The sequence below is a fragment of the Sciurus carolinensis genome, chromosome 12 (assembly GCF_902686445.1).
Source record: "Sciurus carolinensis chromosome 12, mSciCar1.2, whole genome shotgun sequence".
In the NCBI taxonomy this organism is placed as follows: Eukaryota; Metazoa; Chordata; class Mammalia; order Rodentia; family Sciuridae; genus Sciurus; species Sciurus carolinensis.
Genome location: NC_062224.1, coordinates 84,291,689 through 84,309,062, shown reverse-complemented (window position 1 = coordinate 84,309,062; position 17,374 = coordinate 84,291,689). Strand labels below are relative to the sequence as shown.

Genomic DNA, 17,374 nt, shown 5'->3' with positions numbered 1-17,374 from the left:
CCCTAAGCAACTCAGTGAGATTGTGTCTCTAAATAAAATATAAAAGGAGCTGGGGATGGGGCTCAGTGGTCGAGTGCCCCTGAATTCCATTACTGGTACTAAAGAAAAAAAGCTGTGGTTCTCATGAATGCAGCCTGCACCTGGCTGTGTGTGTTGGGGCAACTGTGGAGTCTTCATGGGCGTGAACGTGGGTATTGTTTCTGGATGCGTACCCTCTGAACCTGCTCTAGTGCCTTCACAGATACTCCATGCAAATATGCACTCCCTACAAACAAACAAGCAAATGAACTCTGTTTAAATTGGCCAAGTTCAGTTTTGTTGCTTACAACCTAAGACTGGGGTCTGACACAACTCTTCTCTCCAGCTGGCAGGCTGATCTCAAATGGTTCTTATTAATGGCATGCCTCAGAGTTCTGGCACAAAGGTCTGAAAATAGTCCCAGGAAGACTTAAGTATATTGAAGTATGTCATAATTATATTAAAAAATATGAAGCCATTGAGGTGTGATTCTTTTAAGGTGCTTATTGGCTGGGAGCCTCTTCATGTAGTGCCACCTGGTATTTGCATTGGGCCAAAGTCATTAGGGTTGTACTGGGCCCGCCTTCATGTTGCCATAACAACAACCTCCTCTGATGCCAACTTACTCTTACTACTGGGCTTGGAGCTGCTGGTCCCCCGACACCTTGGAAACCTTGGGTTTTCTGGTTTCTTGCAAAAACTCTCCCCACACCTCCTAGTGCAGGCTGCCATGGTTGGCCCTCATGTCTGCCTCTGACCTGCCTCTGAAACTGCTGGCTAAGCCTGGTGTGGATGGCAAGCTTCTATTGTTCTCTCAGCCTGTCTCCAGAGTCCAATTGTGCCAAGATCCATGACTTAGAGAGACACCGGTGAGGAGGTGTGGGGATTATTGGGGCCAAATGCAAGGCCAAGGCTGCTGGTTCTCTGCTTCTGGTGGATTTTAGGAGGGTTCGAGACACCCCCACTGCTTTCCAGTGCTTTTTCTTGTGGAGGCAGGTCTTCTTAGGGGCCTGACCCATTTCCTGTTATTATTATTCCCTAAATTGAGTCAAGTGTAATTCCATTCTTTCTGCTCCCAGTGTGTCTGGTGGCCTGGACATGGAGGTGGGAGCAGCTCATTCATTTGTAGCATTTGCAGTTCCTGCTGGGCCTGGCGTGGTTGGGCAGGGTCTGCTTGGTCCTTTTATTCACTCTGGCCTTTCTGCACTGGTCCCCCACCCCCACTGACCCCTGCTCCTGGGCCCCTCACTCAGGCAAGGACTTGTTTCTCTCCACTCTGAGTGTCTGGCACCACACACTGGCTCTATCCCCAGGGCCTGGACTGGTTTCCTGGAATGATTGCCGCTCTGGAAACTCCAGCTGCCATGGAATTGAGCAATGTGTGTGCTTCACTGGGACACAACTTGGTGGCCTGGGTCACCCAGAGGCTCAGCTGGTAGGGGAGTCAAGTCTACCAGCTCCCATCTGTCTGAGGCAAAGGGCCTTTTGGGAGAGTTTGAGGAGGTCTGCACAGGATCCCAAGTCTTGATGACATTCTTCAGCTGTGGACTCAGCACCTGAGTGCTTGGTACAATGAGCAGCTGAGTCGGCAAATGAAGGAGCGTGTCCTGTCCCGGGCTCCCAGAGAGTGTGTGCTGGGTGATGCTCCTACGGTCTTCCTGGCCACACGGTCCTTATCATTTCTATCTCTTAAAAATAATGAACAGTTTTGTCCATAGAATTTATTTGGCATTTTTATCAAACTGCTTCATGGGTTCTTGAATGGGCTAGGTACCTTTCACACTATAAAGCAAAATAAATTTTAGTTATTATCGTCTCCATCAGAGTCCACAACAAATACCTTGGAGCAATTCATTCATTCTTTTGAACTGGAAAAAAACCAAAGTAATGCCATTTTGTTATGACCTGACTCCACTGTATGCTTATAACGTTTTCCTTTTAGCCTCCTGAAGCTGTGTCTGTGTTGACAGTACAGTAGGACCTTCCCCCGTCCCTGACTATGGCCCTGATGTATAACAAAACAACTCTGAAATATATAATCAAAACAGTTCTCTCATGTAATCAAAGTAACTCTCTCTACAGGGTCTTTCTGACCTACACGTGCCTCAATTGTTCTTGTGGGTTTTGCCTTTATAAACTCTGTACTTCCAAAGTTCAGGTGCTGGGAGTTCTTTGAGGTTGGCCTGTTCCCAGCCGCGCTTGCCTGGCAAGCTCATTAAAGAACCCTTTTTTCCCTTTCAATTTGGCTCAATATGCATGGTGGTTTGTAATTCTCATGCACTCTGTAACACTTCACTTTTCCACATTTTTTAAATTGGGGCATTACTGTTGTACATAATGATGGGATTTGTTGTTACGTATTCACACAAGCATTTCGTTTGTATACCAAATGCACCAATTACTGACACAGTATTTGACTCAGGGACTGCATTCAGTAAAACTATATTGAAGCCGGGCACAGTGGTGCCCACCTGTAATCCCAGTGACTCCGGCCGGAGGCTGAGACAGGAGAATCGCAAGTTCAAATCCAGCCCCAGCAACTTAATGAGGTCCTAAGCAACTCAGTGAGATCCTGTCTCAAAAGAAAAAAGAAAAAAGGGCTGGGGATGTGGCTCAGTGGTTAAGCACCCCTGAGTTCAATCCTCAGTACAGAAAAAAGAAAAAAGTGTTGAGTGTTGGGGCTGCTCCCAGGGAGGAGAGCCCACGAGTTGCCTTTTCCTCTTGCTTTCCCTCAATGCTCCTCATTCCTGCTTGTTTTTCTCTGGCATGGCTTAAAGAGGGTCCATGAAGTTTCATCGAGCTGAAATTTAGCATTCTCTTCAATTATGAAGGTAAAAACCACAACAGCATTTGAAGTACCTGAGGTTTTGAAATCCTAGATATGTTTTATATCACACTGCAGTTATTGAAAATACCTCAAAATGTCATTTGTACTGGTCAATAACTTTGAAACGACTGTAGCTAATTAAACCTGTAACTAGATCTTGTTACTTGTTGTAGTTGTAAAGAAATATATATTACTATATCAAAAAATTTATGTATTTAGTATTTTGGTAACTATTCCAATGTAACTAGTTTCCTTTTAATCTTATGCATTTTATTTTGTGCCTTTAAAACATTCTGAGGCCCCTTGCTGTGGTGCAGGCCTGTAAATTCAGTGACTAGGGAGGCTGAGGTAGGAGGATTGCACATTTGAGACCAGCAAATCAGGGAGACCCTCAAGCAACTTAGCTAGAAGTTGCTAAGTTAAAAATAAAAGGGGCTGGGCACCTGGCTCTGTGTTTAATAGCTCCGGGTTCATTCCCAGGACAAAAACCAGAAACATTCTGAGAAGTCCACAGGCTTCACAGGCCTGCCACAGCAAGCCACAGCAAATAGAGAAGAAGAGACCCTGGAAATACGGTGCCTCCTGGTGGGACAGGTGGCTGTTGTTGAGAGCAGTTTGGGGGAAAGCCCACTGGGAAGGAGGCCTTCAGAGGGCTGGGAAAGGCTCTGATGGTGCGAGATGAGATGCTGCCCCCTAGTGGTCCAAAGGCAGAACTGTAGGACCGCCTGTGCGGCAGGCCCTGGGTGGTGGGGCTGGAAGGTGTTGGTGAAATTTCTCTGTACTTGGGTCTGAAATATTAGATCCTGCTTATCTCTCCAGCCTCATCGTTTGAAACTCCCCACCTCTACTCTGTGCCATTTTCCTTATCTAGTGGCTCCAAAGCTTCCTTCTGCGTTCAGGTGTTTGTACCCTGTGCTCCCTACCTGGCCCATGTCTCCCATCTCCTCCTCTGGATGACTATCTCCCTTCAGTCTCAGAGCATCTAATCAGGTTCTTTTTTGCGGGGAGGGGGCGGTCACCAGTGAACTGAGGATTGAACTCAGGGGCATTCGATCCTGAGTCACATCTCCAGCCCTTTTTTGTATCTTATTTAGAGACGGGGTCTCACTGAGTTGCTTAGCACTTCGCTTTTGCTGAGGCTGGCTTTGAACTTGGGATCCTCCTGCCTCAGCCTCTGGAACCGCTGGGATTACAGGCGTGCACCACACCCGGCTCTAATCAGGTTTTTGTTGGTCCTTGGGTAGGCCTGTGCTCATCTCCTCCCCAGGCCTTTCTCAGTGTGTGACATGTGACCCTCAGCCTGGGGTTTCTTTTCTTTTGTTCAGTGTCTACCCCTGCACCAGACTGCAACCCGGCAGAGGCATGGGCTATTCGCTTTTGTTCTCTGCAATATTCCCAGCGCCTGTGCAGTGGCACTTGGTCAAATCTTATTGATGAAGAGTGAATTTTTATTTATTTATTTGCTTATGTATTCATTCATTTAGTTTAATATTACTGCGGACTGACCCCAGGGGTGCTTCTACCACTGATCTATCTCCTCAGCCATTTTTATTTTTTATTTTGAGTTAGGGTCTCCCTAGGTTGCTGAGGCTGGCTTTGAACTTGTGATCCTCCGGCCTCAGCCTCCCGAGTTGCTGGAATTTCAGGTGTGTGCCACCCAGTGAGAAGGTCTCTCTTGATTTGCAACAGTCCTAAAACTTCCCCCACACCTTCATGATCAGGTAGTAGTAGGATCTTCAGGATAGCGTGGTAGAAACCATGTGGCCACCTGGACCAACTGGGGAGATAAGTGACTGGTGGTCAGAGCGTGTCCTTGATGCTTCCTCACTAGGTGACCTCAGCTTCTCTGTGCTTTAGTTCCTCATCTGTAAAGTAGTGGAAATAATAGTGCCTCTGGCAAGGAACATTAAATGAGGTAATGCAGGAAAAGCCTCTACCGCATAGTATTGATTAAATGGCAGCATAAAGAAGAGGTGCCGAGTCTGAAGGAGAGCGGAGGCTGGTTGCAGGGTCCGGTGCCTCCAGTTCTCCTCCCTGCTCTGTCTTGGTAGGGATTTCACGGAAGCTGCTAAGAAGCAAAACTGCAAGGCTGGGGAGTCCCCCTTGCAGCCTGGGTAGCCCCTCCCTGTGCATCTTGTTTCCTCCCCAACGTGGCCCCTCTCAGTACAGGGGCTCCAAGGTCCTGGCTCTACCTACTGTCCTCTGAGAGAGGCCGCAGCCCTTGTCCTGGTCTCTCTCTGCTCATTCCGCACACTCACGTTCCTGTCTAACTCTGGCTTCGGAAACTTATGGTCAATTCAATGGACTTCAGCTCAGGATGGAGCTGTGGCATTCAACTGTTCCTGGCAAAGCATTTGGTATATATTAGAGCTTCGCAAATGACAGTTATTTCTCTTTTAGAAAATATTGAATTGTCCCAAAAGTTCAAGCCGAGTCTGCCCTTCTTACTTCTATGACATTTTTTTCAAAGAGGCTAACACAACATCTGGCATCTAAAGTTTTTCAGAAATATGCACTGAGAGGGTGAAGGAAGGGTTGGCTAAGTGTTTATTTTTCTCTTTAGGACGAAATGGGTTTTGCTGTGCTTGGCTGCCCTCAGTTCTGCAGAGTAGCCACTCGGGGGCAGCAGCAGTTAAGACAACAATACCCAGGACCACCAGATCCCGAATACTGGTTGACAAAAGAGAGAATGGTGGAAGGAGAAGAATGTTAAAATGACTAAAATACTCAGTTGTTCTTTAGTTCTTGGGCGCCAAAGGAAAGGGGATGTGTAGATAGTTGGACTAAAGTTAGACTTAAAGAAGAACTTCCAGAACATAAAGTTTGTTAACTAGTTTTTATACAGCCTACTTTTTTTTTTTTTTTTTTTTTTTTTTTAACCTTATCTACAGCCGCCCCAAACAGAACAGATATAAAAGAGCTTATCCAGTCCGAGGCCTATGTGACTCCACTGGGGTCCCCCTAAGATAAATTCAGTCTGCCTCCAATGACTCCATCCTTGCAGATGCAATCGTAAAATAACTTTATTGGTCAGGTTAGCCACCACTCATGCTTTTCCTGTAACGAGGATCCTTTATAGGGACATGATGGTGTCCACATGCAGATGCTTTCTGGAGAGCCCTGGGGCAGGGGCAGCCTTGCCCTCACATCAGAGCTCCCTGGTTGAAATGAGCTGGTTTGGCTTTTGTGGATTTCAGGGTCTGGAACCAAGAACGTAGTCCAAGTACCCCTCTTCGCTTTCCAGGGAAGTGGCTCCCAAGCACACCCAGAATCAGGGATGGAATGACATCTTAGTGGGGGCCTGACTCAGGCTCATGCTCCTTAACTGGTTTTTGCCTCTGGCTGCCCAAATGGCTCTATCCCAAAGTGCCCCCAAAAGTGGGTGGGGTAGGCCCGGGCAATGTCACCTTTCAGACATGGGAAGAATTAATTGCTTTCCAGCCATCTTCCGAAATGAGGTACAGCTCAGAGGTGTGAAAGCAGAAGGGTTCGTGCCCGGCACAGGCCAGGTTTGGCTGCCTGGCCTGGGCTTCAGGGACCACTGAGCACCTCCAGCAGAGCTGGTGCCTTTGACTCTGGTCTTAGGACAAATCAGTTCATACAGATTAACCACATCCTCCTGGCAGCGGGCAAGTCCAGGTTGGCTGGAAGACTCCTGCTTGGATCAAAGGAGAGGACAGCTAGCTTTATTGCGCTTTGAAAACCATATGGCTTCCACCTTTGAGGACAAATATCCAGGAAGGGATGCAGAGAGCATGCGGGGCCAGAATGAAAGTGCTGGGGCAGCCCCTTCAGTTCAGCCAGTTTCAGGTGCATTGGCCCCTGGTATGGATGCCGAAGCTAATCAAAGTCTGGCCTGTCCTCCTTTGATATCTGATCTGCCTTTAAAGAGCTGCTCAGCTGCTAAACTACAGCCCCAGAAGTTTATCTAAGCCTGAGGTTACTGTTTCCTCTGGCATCAGGTCATGAATGCTATCATGACAGCAGTGACCTCCGGTCTAGTGGCTTTCCAAAGGGTGAGACTGGAAAGGCATAGAGGTGACTCTCGGTATTTATGCAACCTCAGACAAATGTGGCTCTCTCCACAGGTGGCTGGGCAGATGCCCACAAGCCTTAGAGTCTCCTGAGGCCTAGGGGAAGCATCTCTGAAGAGGTGAGAGGACCAGGTGGACTTTGGAGGAGGCGGCTGGGCAAGAGGTATATTTTGAGGAGCAGTGAATGGGAGCCCAGAGTAACTGCACGACCGGCCCAAGCACAGGCAGAGATCTGTCAAGCGCTGCTCAGAGTCAGACGCTTTGAAAAGAATGGATACGGGCTACAGGGCCCGAGCAACTTTTAAAGTTCCACAACATCAGGTCGTCAGAGAGAGTCAAGAGGAGCGAGATATTCTGGGGTTGGGACATCCAGGGATTACTCCCCCTGCTGCCACTTTTGTCCCTAGAGACTCGAGAGCTTCTACCTACATCCTCCGCAGAAGCCTGCCTGGCCCCTACCCCCCTCCCTCTTAATGCTGCCTACAGGGAAGAAGCCTAAAGAGGAAGCCGTGGACTTCTGTCACATGGTTGTCCCAGACCTTCCAGCAAAAGCCAAACCAAACCATGAAGCCAAATGCAGTGGGGATGTGGGGACTGTACACCCAGGGCCCAGTGCAAGGGCCACTCAGATCTCGATGAGGCTGGCCAGGCGCAGGCAGAGCGGAGCGTCCACAGGCATGGCACTGCGCTTGATCTCGTTCCCGTCCAGGCGCAGCACCTGCAGCTTGGAGAAGTTCATGACGTCCACCACGGTGCAGAAGCTGCTGATGGAAAACTCTGGGGGGCGAGAGGGGGGCAGCCCGGATCAGCGACAGGACGTGCAGTGAGGTTAGGTAGCTTCTTTGAAGCTACTCAGATAAAGACTTCTGACGCAAGGGGCGGAACTTGGGGAGGCGTTTCCCAGTTTTGGAGTCATATCGACCTCTACCATTAGGGGACAGAACTAGGGACAGAGCTGTGGGCAGGGAGCTATGTCTGCTTCTGTAGTTCAGCCACTCACCCCCTCCACCCGCCAGCCTGTACTTTGCTCTTCAGGCCCTGAATGTCCTTGAGTGTCCTTCCTACCAGGACTTCCCGCCTCACCGCCTCCTGTCTGCGGGCAGCAGGGGGAAGCAAAGACCAAAGAAGTAGCCACAGCCCAGCTGCAGCCACTCCGCAGTTCCTGATCGCTTTTGAAGAGGGAGGGCTTTCCTGAATTGCTATGAGAAAGAGGGCTGAGGAAACGGAGGGACTTAAGTCTTGACTATCTCCTTCCACGTTGCAGCTAGAGAAAGTGGCGGGAAATTAAAGAAGGAAACCCTGGGCTGAGAGACAAGCGTCTGTGTGCCAGAGCTTTGAGCTCTGTTACTGCCAGAGCAGTGAGCGAGGTTAAGGTTCAAGACGGCTGTGAACTCCAGTAAGCCAGCTGCTGTGGACCTCAAAGTCAAATAAGTAAGCCCCCGCTCTGCACTCATTTGATTACAGGCCACCTCTTCTTTTAATCTGGAAAGTCCCTTTTGTCAGGATTTTCCCCCAAAGCACGTAATAGTTCTTTTTTTTTTTTTTTTTTTTTTGGTACCAGGGATTGAACCCATGGGCACTAAACCACTGAGCCACATCCCTAACCCTTTTTTATACTCACAGATAGGGTCTCACTGAGTTGCTTAGGGCCTTGCTGAGGCTGATTTTGAACTTTCAATCCTCCTGCCTCAGCCTCTTGAGCCACTGGGATTATAGGCATGCGCCACAGCGCCCAGCAATAGTTCTGTTTTTAACAAGCCCTTCCACAGCCTGGCTCTGGCTATCCTCTTGTGGACAAACTAGCTCTTCCCCGGTTGTCCTACTGGATGAATCAACCACCTCTGTCTCCAGTCTACTGAGTCAGTAACTTGAAAGGAAAAAGCCAAGAACTCAGGACTGCAGCAGGGAGAACAGAAGTCCCCAGTGAACACAAACAGTGCCTCTAAGGGCCACCTTAGGCTGTGGTGGGTGAATGTTCAGGAGACTGCTCTGTTCTCTGCAAAGGGGGTCTGGCACAGGTGCACACTGGGAGTCAGGGGCTTCCCTCAGCTTGTGAAGGTGTCAGGAGTCTTTTTCAACAGAAAATTCAGGCCCAAAGAAAAATCCGACGCTGGGAACAGTGGAGGAGACAAGGAAATCCCTTCACAGAGGGGCAGGAGATCTGGAATGCTTTTTAAACGTTTCCTTTCTGGTTGCAGGGAAGAGATTAAGGGTGGCAGACAGCCGGCAGAGCCTGGCTTGCCCCTGGGTCTGTGCTGTCTATGTACAGGGGTGTGGGTGGGTGGGGGTGAACCCAGCTGAAATATTCCTTCCAACTCTGTTTGGGTCTGACCGAGTGGCTCAGTGATAGATTCTTTCCCAGCCTGGAGCCCTCAGACTGTCTGCTAAAATCCTGGATCCCAGCTGTGGGTACATAAATATGGGGCATACTTGTGAGGAGCTAGACACCCAGTGTAATGGCGTCTAACCACATGCTGGGTACTGGGAGCCCCCCTCTGTCTTTTCCAAGCCCAGGAATAGGACAGGGCTTCTGCTTGGGGGCTCTGGTAGACATTTTCCAGCTCAGATTAAATACTGACATAAGTCTTTCCAAATTCCTCCTGGTGTACCCACCCTGCTGCCCTGGATCCCAGAGCTTCCGAATAACATTCCAGGCTATGTTTCCTTGCTGTTGCCAGGCTGGAAAAAGTGAGGAAGACACTGGTGGGAGGGACCCTGTCTTACTCCCTGCAGCCTTTGAGTTACTGTTCTTTTAGCCCTTTCCTCGGAAAGCTACTTTGATCTCACTGTCACCCCCCTAAGTCCCTGGCTGGCTGTGCAGAGAGATATTCTTCATATTTCCCTAGGAGAGGGGACCAGCTTGGGATGTTGTTTTCCTGTTCAGGGTCTGGGTCAGAGAGAGACTCCTCTCATTCTCAGTTAAGGGTGCCTGGCTGGAGGTCCTTTGATATTGAAGGTAGGAGTTCAAGGTCCTACTCTCTTTAGTCTGGATGACTTTGAGAGACACGTTTCCTTCTCTGTGCCTCAGTTTCCCAATGTTTGCAATGCAAAAAGCAACAACAAAAACTGTACCTGTCAACTTCCAAGTAGCAATAAGAAAAGTCACTATGCATTGGTTTTTAAATTATGTGCTAGGTTCTGGATCAAGCATGCTACGTATATCAATTTACTAATTTAAGAAAGATAAGCCAAGTTGGGTGTAGTGATGCATGCCTGTGATCTCAGTAACTCGGAAGTCTGAGGCAGGAAGATCACAAATTCAAGGGCAGTCTGGGCAATTTAATGAGACCCTGTCTCAAAATAAATGTTAAAAAGGAACTGAGGCTGAGTGTGGCACATGCCTGTAATCCCAAGTTCAGAAGTTTGAGGTCAGTCTCTGCAATTTAGCAAGGCCCTCTCTCAAAAAAAAAAAAAAAAAAAAAAAAAAAAAAAAAAAAAAAAAGGCACTGGAGATTGGAGTCATTTTGCTTAAAGAAAAGACTAGAGCAAGACTAAACAATAACTACTAAAGGGAATTAAATTGCATACAAAGGGATCTGGGGTAAATGCTGAAAATTTTAGGTTGTCTAAATGGAGAACTTTCTTTCTTTTTGGTAATGGAGATTGAACCCAGGGTAACTTAACTACTGAGCAACATCCCCAGCCATTTTTTAATATTTTGAGACAGGATCTCGCTAAGTTTCTTAGAGCTTTGCTAAATTGCTGAAGCTGGACTCAAAGTTGCACTCCTTCTGCCTCAGCCTCCCCAGTTGCTAGGACTACAGGCGTGTGCCTCCATGCCCAGATGAATGAGGAACTTCCTTGCAGGACCTTGGAACATGCATTAAGTAATTTTATTTTCTGACAAGCTTTGGCAGAGGTGGACCACCTTGTATTTGAGTGGCAGATGTGATTCTTCTTGAAGGCAGAGAGGTGACAGGATGCTGTGACAAGTCTTCCCTCCCTCACCTTTCTCTAATTGTATAGTTAGGCGTTATCTGGTTCTTTCCCAGGACAGCTGCTCTTTGCTGTCACATTTTCAGGGTCAAACTTGGATGAAGTTGGCATACAGTGTGACATTTCTGATGTGACACCCTTCCTGGATCCAGAGCAGGAAGCAGGTAAGAAGTGCAAACTGCTAGGCAGGACGTGAAGGCGTGAGCAAAACTGCGCATGCGCATCTTCAAGATGTCTTAAAGAACCCCGCCCTCGGCCGGTCGGGATTGAGAAGTCCTCAGAGAAAGCGAGATCATTATTATGATTTTTTTTTTCCCAAATAAAAACCAGTTTGGAATGTGCATGATGATGTCTAGCACTTCAAACTAAAGGACCAGACAGGCAGCTCTTCGCCTTGCCTGCTCATCTGTCACCTCCCTTACTTTCTGGGGTTGGTGTCTCTCTCTGAGGACTGTCCAGCCCTTAACATCTTGCTAAATGATTGATCTGTTCCATGAGTGCAAGGAGCGAAAGGAGTGAGAGGAGAGGACCACTCAGTCTCTCTCTGAGCTTTGATGGTGCTGTTCCCTCTCAGCGGGCTCTACTTCAAAGTCCTCTGCCAGTGGTCATTAATGAGTCCCCCATTTCTGAGAGAAGAGGGCTTTGCTGAGAGGGAGGGAGGTTAAATGCTGGCTCAGTACGTTCCAGCTGAGATTAAGACATCAGAGGCCCTGGGGTAATGTAAGCACGTTGGGAACACGAGATCTGAAGAGGAAGGGAGCCGAAAGGCAACTAGATATTTCAGTCTGAATGAATATTTCAGTTCTTACAGGTAGAAAGGCAGCCCTTTTGCTGCCCTTAGGCATTTGCAGAGAAGTGTTTCTACAAGGAGCACTGCGCTCCCTGCTGCTAGGCTTTGCAGTGGTCAAGCTCATGTTATCCTGGGAGGACCTCTGCCCTGCCACCAGGGGCTCCTGGGACTCCAGGGAGAACTGGCCAGAACAAGTACCACATTCAGCTCTGTCCACCAGCTGTTAGATTTAAAAAACAAACACCCAAACACAAGTTGAGTCTGTGGCAGCAGCAGTGAGTCAAGGGGAAACAGCCTGCCCTCTTCTGGTGGGGGAAGACAAGCAGATGGCTCAGATTCTCAGCAGCCAACCTCTTTCCCAGGGTAGACTCTGGAAATTAGCCTTAAGTCTCCTTCTCTATGAACGGTCCCCTTACCAACCTCTCCAAATTCATCTCTCACAGCTCCTCAGTCTGTGGCCCCTTCCTTTCAAGAGGGCATTCCTGGCTGTCCCCTATGGGTGACTTGTTAAATGACTGGTAACTGGGTCCTTCCCAGAATAGCTTTGTCCTGCCTTTCTCCAGCATTTGCCCACAGGCCTCTCCACCCCTAGACTGAAATGTGCCTCTCTTGGAAAGCCATCTTCTGTCCCAGCCTGCTCCACTCTAAGATCCCAGCACTGCTGTTGAGGATGAGTGTACTATTCTGCACGTGTCGTACAGGGTTACGACTTGGTTTTCAGGGTGTTTCCTTGGTACCTTATGGTTCCCGTAGGTCTATTTTATCTGCATGGCCACTAGCACTCAGAATAGGATCTTTCCAGTGAGGCAGCCAACCAGCCCCACCCGTCCCCAACTCTCACCGTTGATCCTGTTGCCTTGAAGGTAGAGGTTCTCCAGGTTGGTATTGACTGGGGGGATCTTCTGCAGCTGGTTGTAGGAGAGGTCGAGCTCAAGGAGGCTGCTGGAATTGAAGGTGTTGGTGGACAGCCCATTGTTGGTGAGACTGTTGTGGGACAGCCGCACATAGAGCAGCTTGGGTGATCCCCGGAAGTAGCTATCGGGGACAGTGAAGACGTTGTTGTGCTCCAGGTACAGCTGCTCAAGGGCTGAGGGCAGTCCGTCAGGCACCCTCCGAAGGTGGTTGTAACTCAGGTCCAGTAAGATCAGGGAGCGGAGACCCCTCATAGAACTGCCCACCTCCTGGATCTCGTTGTGTTGGAGGTACAAGGCTGTGAGGTTCTCCAGCCCCTCCAGAGCGTTGTTGGGGACCCGCGAGATCTGGTTGTGGTCGAGATGGAGCTCCCTCAGGGATCGAGGCAGTGGACCTGGCATCCGGGTCAGGTTGTTGTGGTCCAGGTACAGCCTCTCCAGCTGCCTCAGCTTGGAGAACACCCTCCTGCCCACCTTATCACTGGTGATCTGGTTGCCATGGAGAGCAATCCAGAGCAGGCCAGTGGCATTGTCAAAGACGCCTTCCTGAATGGAGGAGATCTGATTGTTCTGGAAGTAGACATACTTCATGCGGGAGGGCACGAAGGGCAGGTACTTGAGGTTGCGGTTGTCACAGTACATGGCTGTGGGGAAGTTGGGGGGACAGTCGCATTCCTGGGGGCAGTCACGGGGCTCTGGTGGGGATGGAGAGCCATAAGCATAGGCTGGACCTTCCTCCACCCCATAGGGGTAGGGGTCGGAGGGCTCGTAGGGGTAAGGGTCATAGGGATCGTAGTAGGTGGACTGCTGGCTGCGGAGGTATTGGAACCACCAGTGAGAGTCTTCATCATACTGAGCCTGGGAGAGGGAGCAGAGCCCAGCCAGCAGCAGGAGAGATGCCCACTGCATTCTGTCTCTGCAGGAAGGGAAAGAGAACAGAGAGGCAGAAGTGAGTGAGACTGAAGGGGTCAGTGGGGCATAGTAGGCAAATCAGAGGCTCTGAGCTGTGCGATGTGACCGCAGCATCGATCGCCCTGGAGCAGGAGCCCTGCTCTCCCTTCCCCATGTCTCCTCCTTGGCCTGCTCTGTGCCCTTGGTCCAGCTGGACTCTGGTTGTCTGGGGTGAGCCAGGTGCATTGCTCCTGGTCATAGGATCACAGGAACAGTCTTCGAGCTTAGAAGGAACGTGAAGGGGGGCTGCATTTTTTGGAGGGGCAGGACCTCAGGGGCTTCTAGCATGAAGGTTCTGTTGGGGAAGCTGGAAGGGCCACGATATGTGTGTGTGCGTGTTTATGTGTGTGTGTGTACACATGTGCACATGCATGTGCAAATGCAGGGCATCAGTAGTAGTAGGCTGCTCTTCATGCCTGAATTCACATCTGATTTGGATTCTCAGGGAGTGACATTTCCTAAGAGTCTAAGGAAAAAGCCCTCCGGCTCTTTCCGTGTCTCCAAGAAACCTCCTGAAGGGGCTGGAGACATCAGAGGGGAAGATCTGAACTACTTCTGGAAGATCTTTCTGTGTCTGGGACAGGCCAGGGGTTTCTGGTCCTGAGCATCTGGGGAGAAGTTTTGTCCCATTTCAGCTACCACAAGGCCTTGGCCACCTTCCGAAGTGCCATCATCTGTAACAGTCTGCTGGTGAGAAAACTCTCTCTGGTTAGCAGTTTGTGGCCACACATGCAACCTGGTCTTCATTTAACAGTCACAAACCCTCTCTAGGCTGGGGACACCAGTGCTGGGTGTGGCACTTCTTTTCTAGAGTGAGCACTGGGTGCCTGGGGTTGGAGTGAGTTGGTTTCTGTCTCCTTGGTGACTAGGGAAGCGTTAGTACTCTCCGTGGGGATTGTGCAAGAGTGGAATGGGGTCAAGGGACATGAATGAGGAACCCTGGGTGTCGGAGTACAGCTCAGAGACTGGGGTAAGCCCACGGGAAAGCGACTCAGGACAGGCTTCTAGCATCCCCCTCCTATCCCAAGCTACCTGTTCCAGGTGATGACACCTAGTTTACAGGCTCCATGTCCCCCACCCCTGCGGCACAGCCTGTTGTCTTTGGGCTTATGGATGAGGACTGGGCAGGCTGGGGGGAGAATGCAGAATCTGGGGTCATCTGAGAGGGGAGTTGACAATATGGATGACAAGGGACCAGGGGACAGCACATCAAGCCTGGGTATGCCCAGCCCCAGTTGCCTCCAGCTAGTGTCCTGCAGAGTCTCTGTGGGCAACAGGCACCTCCCAGTGTCACCCTTGGACAGAGAAAGGTTAGCACCTTTCTTGGCCTGGAAGAGTCATGTGTATTCCTAAACTGATCTTGGCCCTTGCTGGGCTTAGCAAGAGTGGACAGGAGAATGGAGTGTAAAAGCTAGCTTCAAATCCAATGAGCTGATGAGAAGGAGCCCGGCTGTGACTCTATAGTCGCCACCTGGCTGCCATTCCTCCCAGGCCTCTGTCCCTGCGGCCTGCTTCATCCCATCAGCCCCCGGCTGCAGAGGAATGGGCACTCGGCTCATCCTTGGGAAGCTGCAGGCCTCAGACAAAGAGCCACAGTGTTTCTGAGAAGCCGACCCAACTGCCCACTGCCTGGGCAGGCTGGCTGGTCCCTGTTCTGGCCAGGAGAGAAGACGGATGGAGCGGCCCACTGCCAAGAGCACATTTTTCCATGCACAGTTTTGGGCTGCTCCAGGACCAAGGTGGCTGTCTGGAGGGCTGGCACAGTGAGCCTCTGTCTCCATTTCTCCTTCGTCCAGACTGGGCACCTTGGCAGGCCAGAGCCACCTTCCTCTTCAAGACCCAACTTTCCAGGGGCTATGCACCCTGCCACTGTGGCCTCTCCTTAGGACCCCGGCTGTGGGATGAGTTTGGAGGACCTTCTGCCTGTCCTCACCCCACCCCCCTCCCAGGGCTGCTGCTTCAGGGTTCATTCTTCCATTGTTTCTCACAATGCTGGAGACCCTCCTGTGCTCAGAGTTGGTTGGGTGCAGTTTCCAGGACTGGTACTCTCTGAGTTGCGGGGAGCTGACTCAGGAGCTTCTGTTGTTCTTCCAGGTCTCCCCGCTGGGGAAGCCTCCTCCCTCCTATCAGAGTTGAGGAGGTCAAACCAGAAGCCATCCCCTAACCTGGAGAGGTGGGAGTCCACCTCCCGCGCAGCTTCCTGGACAGGGCCTATTCTTAGCACTTCTCTTTATTCTCTCCCTTTCACCTTAGCGTTCTCCTTTCACCCTAGCATTTTTTTTTCTCTCTCTCTCCTCCAAAACTTGTCCCTCCTCCAACAGCATTTAGTTACCACCACCCCTCTCTAAGAGGTTTCAGGGACACTCAGGGTCTACACTCCAAAGTGCCAAGTCGCAGCGTGGTAGAGTTTGTGTGGCAGGGAAGTTGCTTCTGTGGACATCTGGTCCTTCACTTTTTCACGCCTGACAGTTGGAGGTCCTCCACACCCAGAAAGGGGGCTATAGGGAAAAAGTAAAATGCAGGAACCCGTCCCTCCTGCTCCCCTGCTCCTCTCCAGCATCCCTGGGATCCTGGCCCAGGTGGAGCGAAGTGACTTCTCCCTGCCTACCCCTTATCCCCACCCTGCCTCTTTCTTTTATTTCTTTCATGGAATAACAACGGGGAAAACCCAGAGTAAATGACTAAACTTACCTCGAGCTGAACCTTTCAGAGTGATCAAGTCTCTGTGTCTGGCCTCCTTGGGTTGGAGAAGGTGTGAGACAGGGAGAGAGAGAGGAGCGAGGTGGCTACTGAGAGTGTGCGCGTCTGTGCCAGGCCAGGGCCCGCCCCCACATTCCTAATCAAATATCGTGGAGAGAGGGGCCGGGGAGCCGGAATCCTGGCTTTTTCAGCTCTGCTGCAGGGGCGGAGCTCACACTCGACCGCGGCAAAATCTTTCGGTCCGCCTGACGCTATAAAAACCACCTCCTTTCCACTCACTTATCTTCCCTGAAGCCTTGGCAGCCCTGGGTCTCCTTCTGCTGGATGCGTTAGAGGCGCCCTCGAAGTTATTTGTACAGTCTCTTATGAAGCGCCTGGATTTCTCATTAAGCCCACAAAGGCAGATGCAGGAGGCGAAGGCCAGGCTCTGCAAAGAGGCATCTTAACTCTTTCAGCAGCCTGGGCCCCCGCTCCCCGCCAGTCAGTATGCGCCCTTCTTGACTCAAGCGCCCCCTGTAGGCAGGTGTTAGACCAGCAGACAAGAGAGCATGCGTCAGGACCGCTGGCCAGGAGTCCCTCTCTAGCCCACCAGTGGGTCTTTTGGGAGGTGCGCCCCTCCCCCACTCCGCCGTTGGAATAAATAGAAAAGCTGGGAGTCCAACATTTGTCGACCACTTACTGTGTACTAAGATCACACACCTTTTCTCAATCTTCACAATCGTGTTACGGGTAGTGACACTTCTTGGGGCTGTAGTGAGACTCATGTGAGATAACGCAGGTGAGGCACCTTACCTAGCACCTCGCTGGGGCTCACTCTTTGGTGGAACTGCCATAACCATTATACAGATGTAGAATACCTGAGCCGGGGGAAGATTAGTTGAGAGAAGCTAGACCATGAAGGGACTGGCCATGAAGAGGGTTTAGTATTTATTCTGAATGTTTAAAACAACGTGTTTTAAGCAGGGGAAGCAATGGTTTGCTTTTTTTTCTTTTTCTTTTTTTTTGGGGGGGGTACAGGAGATTGAGCCCAGGGGAACTTAACAACTCAACCACATCCCTAGGCCTTTATTCCTTTTTAAATTTTGAGACAGGGTCTCACTAAGTTGGTTAGGGACTTGCTAAGTTGCCTAGGTTGGCCTTGAACTTGAGATCCTCCTGCCTCAGACTCCTGAGCTGCAGGGATTACAGGCATGTGTCACCGCATGGG

At 50.3% G+C, this 17,374-nt stretch overlaps 1 protein-coding gene across 2 annotated transcripts; it reads right to left on the bottom strand.

The window, feature by feature from the left end:
* Positions 1–5,748: 5,748 nt before the first annotated feature.
* On the bottom strand, positions 5,749–16,378 carry Fmod (fibromodulin). 2 transcript variants are annotated; one of them, XM_047520886.1, is made up of 3 exons: positions 16,159–16,378; positions 12,447–13,432; positions 5,750–7,656 (listed from the first exon to the last, which is right to left on the bottom strand). In XM_047520886.1, exons 2-3 carry the CDS (start codon positions 13,423–13,425, stop codon positions 7,505–7,507), a joined length of 1,131 nt encoding a protein of 376 aa, XP_047376842.1. In that variant the 5' UTR covers positions 13,426–13,432; positions 16,159–16,378; the 3' UTR covers positions 5,750–7,504. The 2 variants fall into 2 exon arrangements, with proteins under 2 accessions (XP_047376843.1, XP_047376842.1); XM_047520887.1 differs by lacking the exon at positions 16,159–16,378 and having other exon boundaries at positions 5,749–7,656; positions 12,447–13,426.
* Positions 16,379–17,374: the final 996 nt, after the last annotated feature.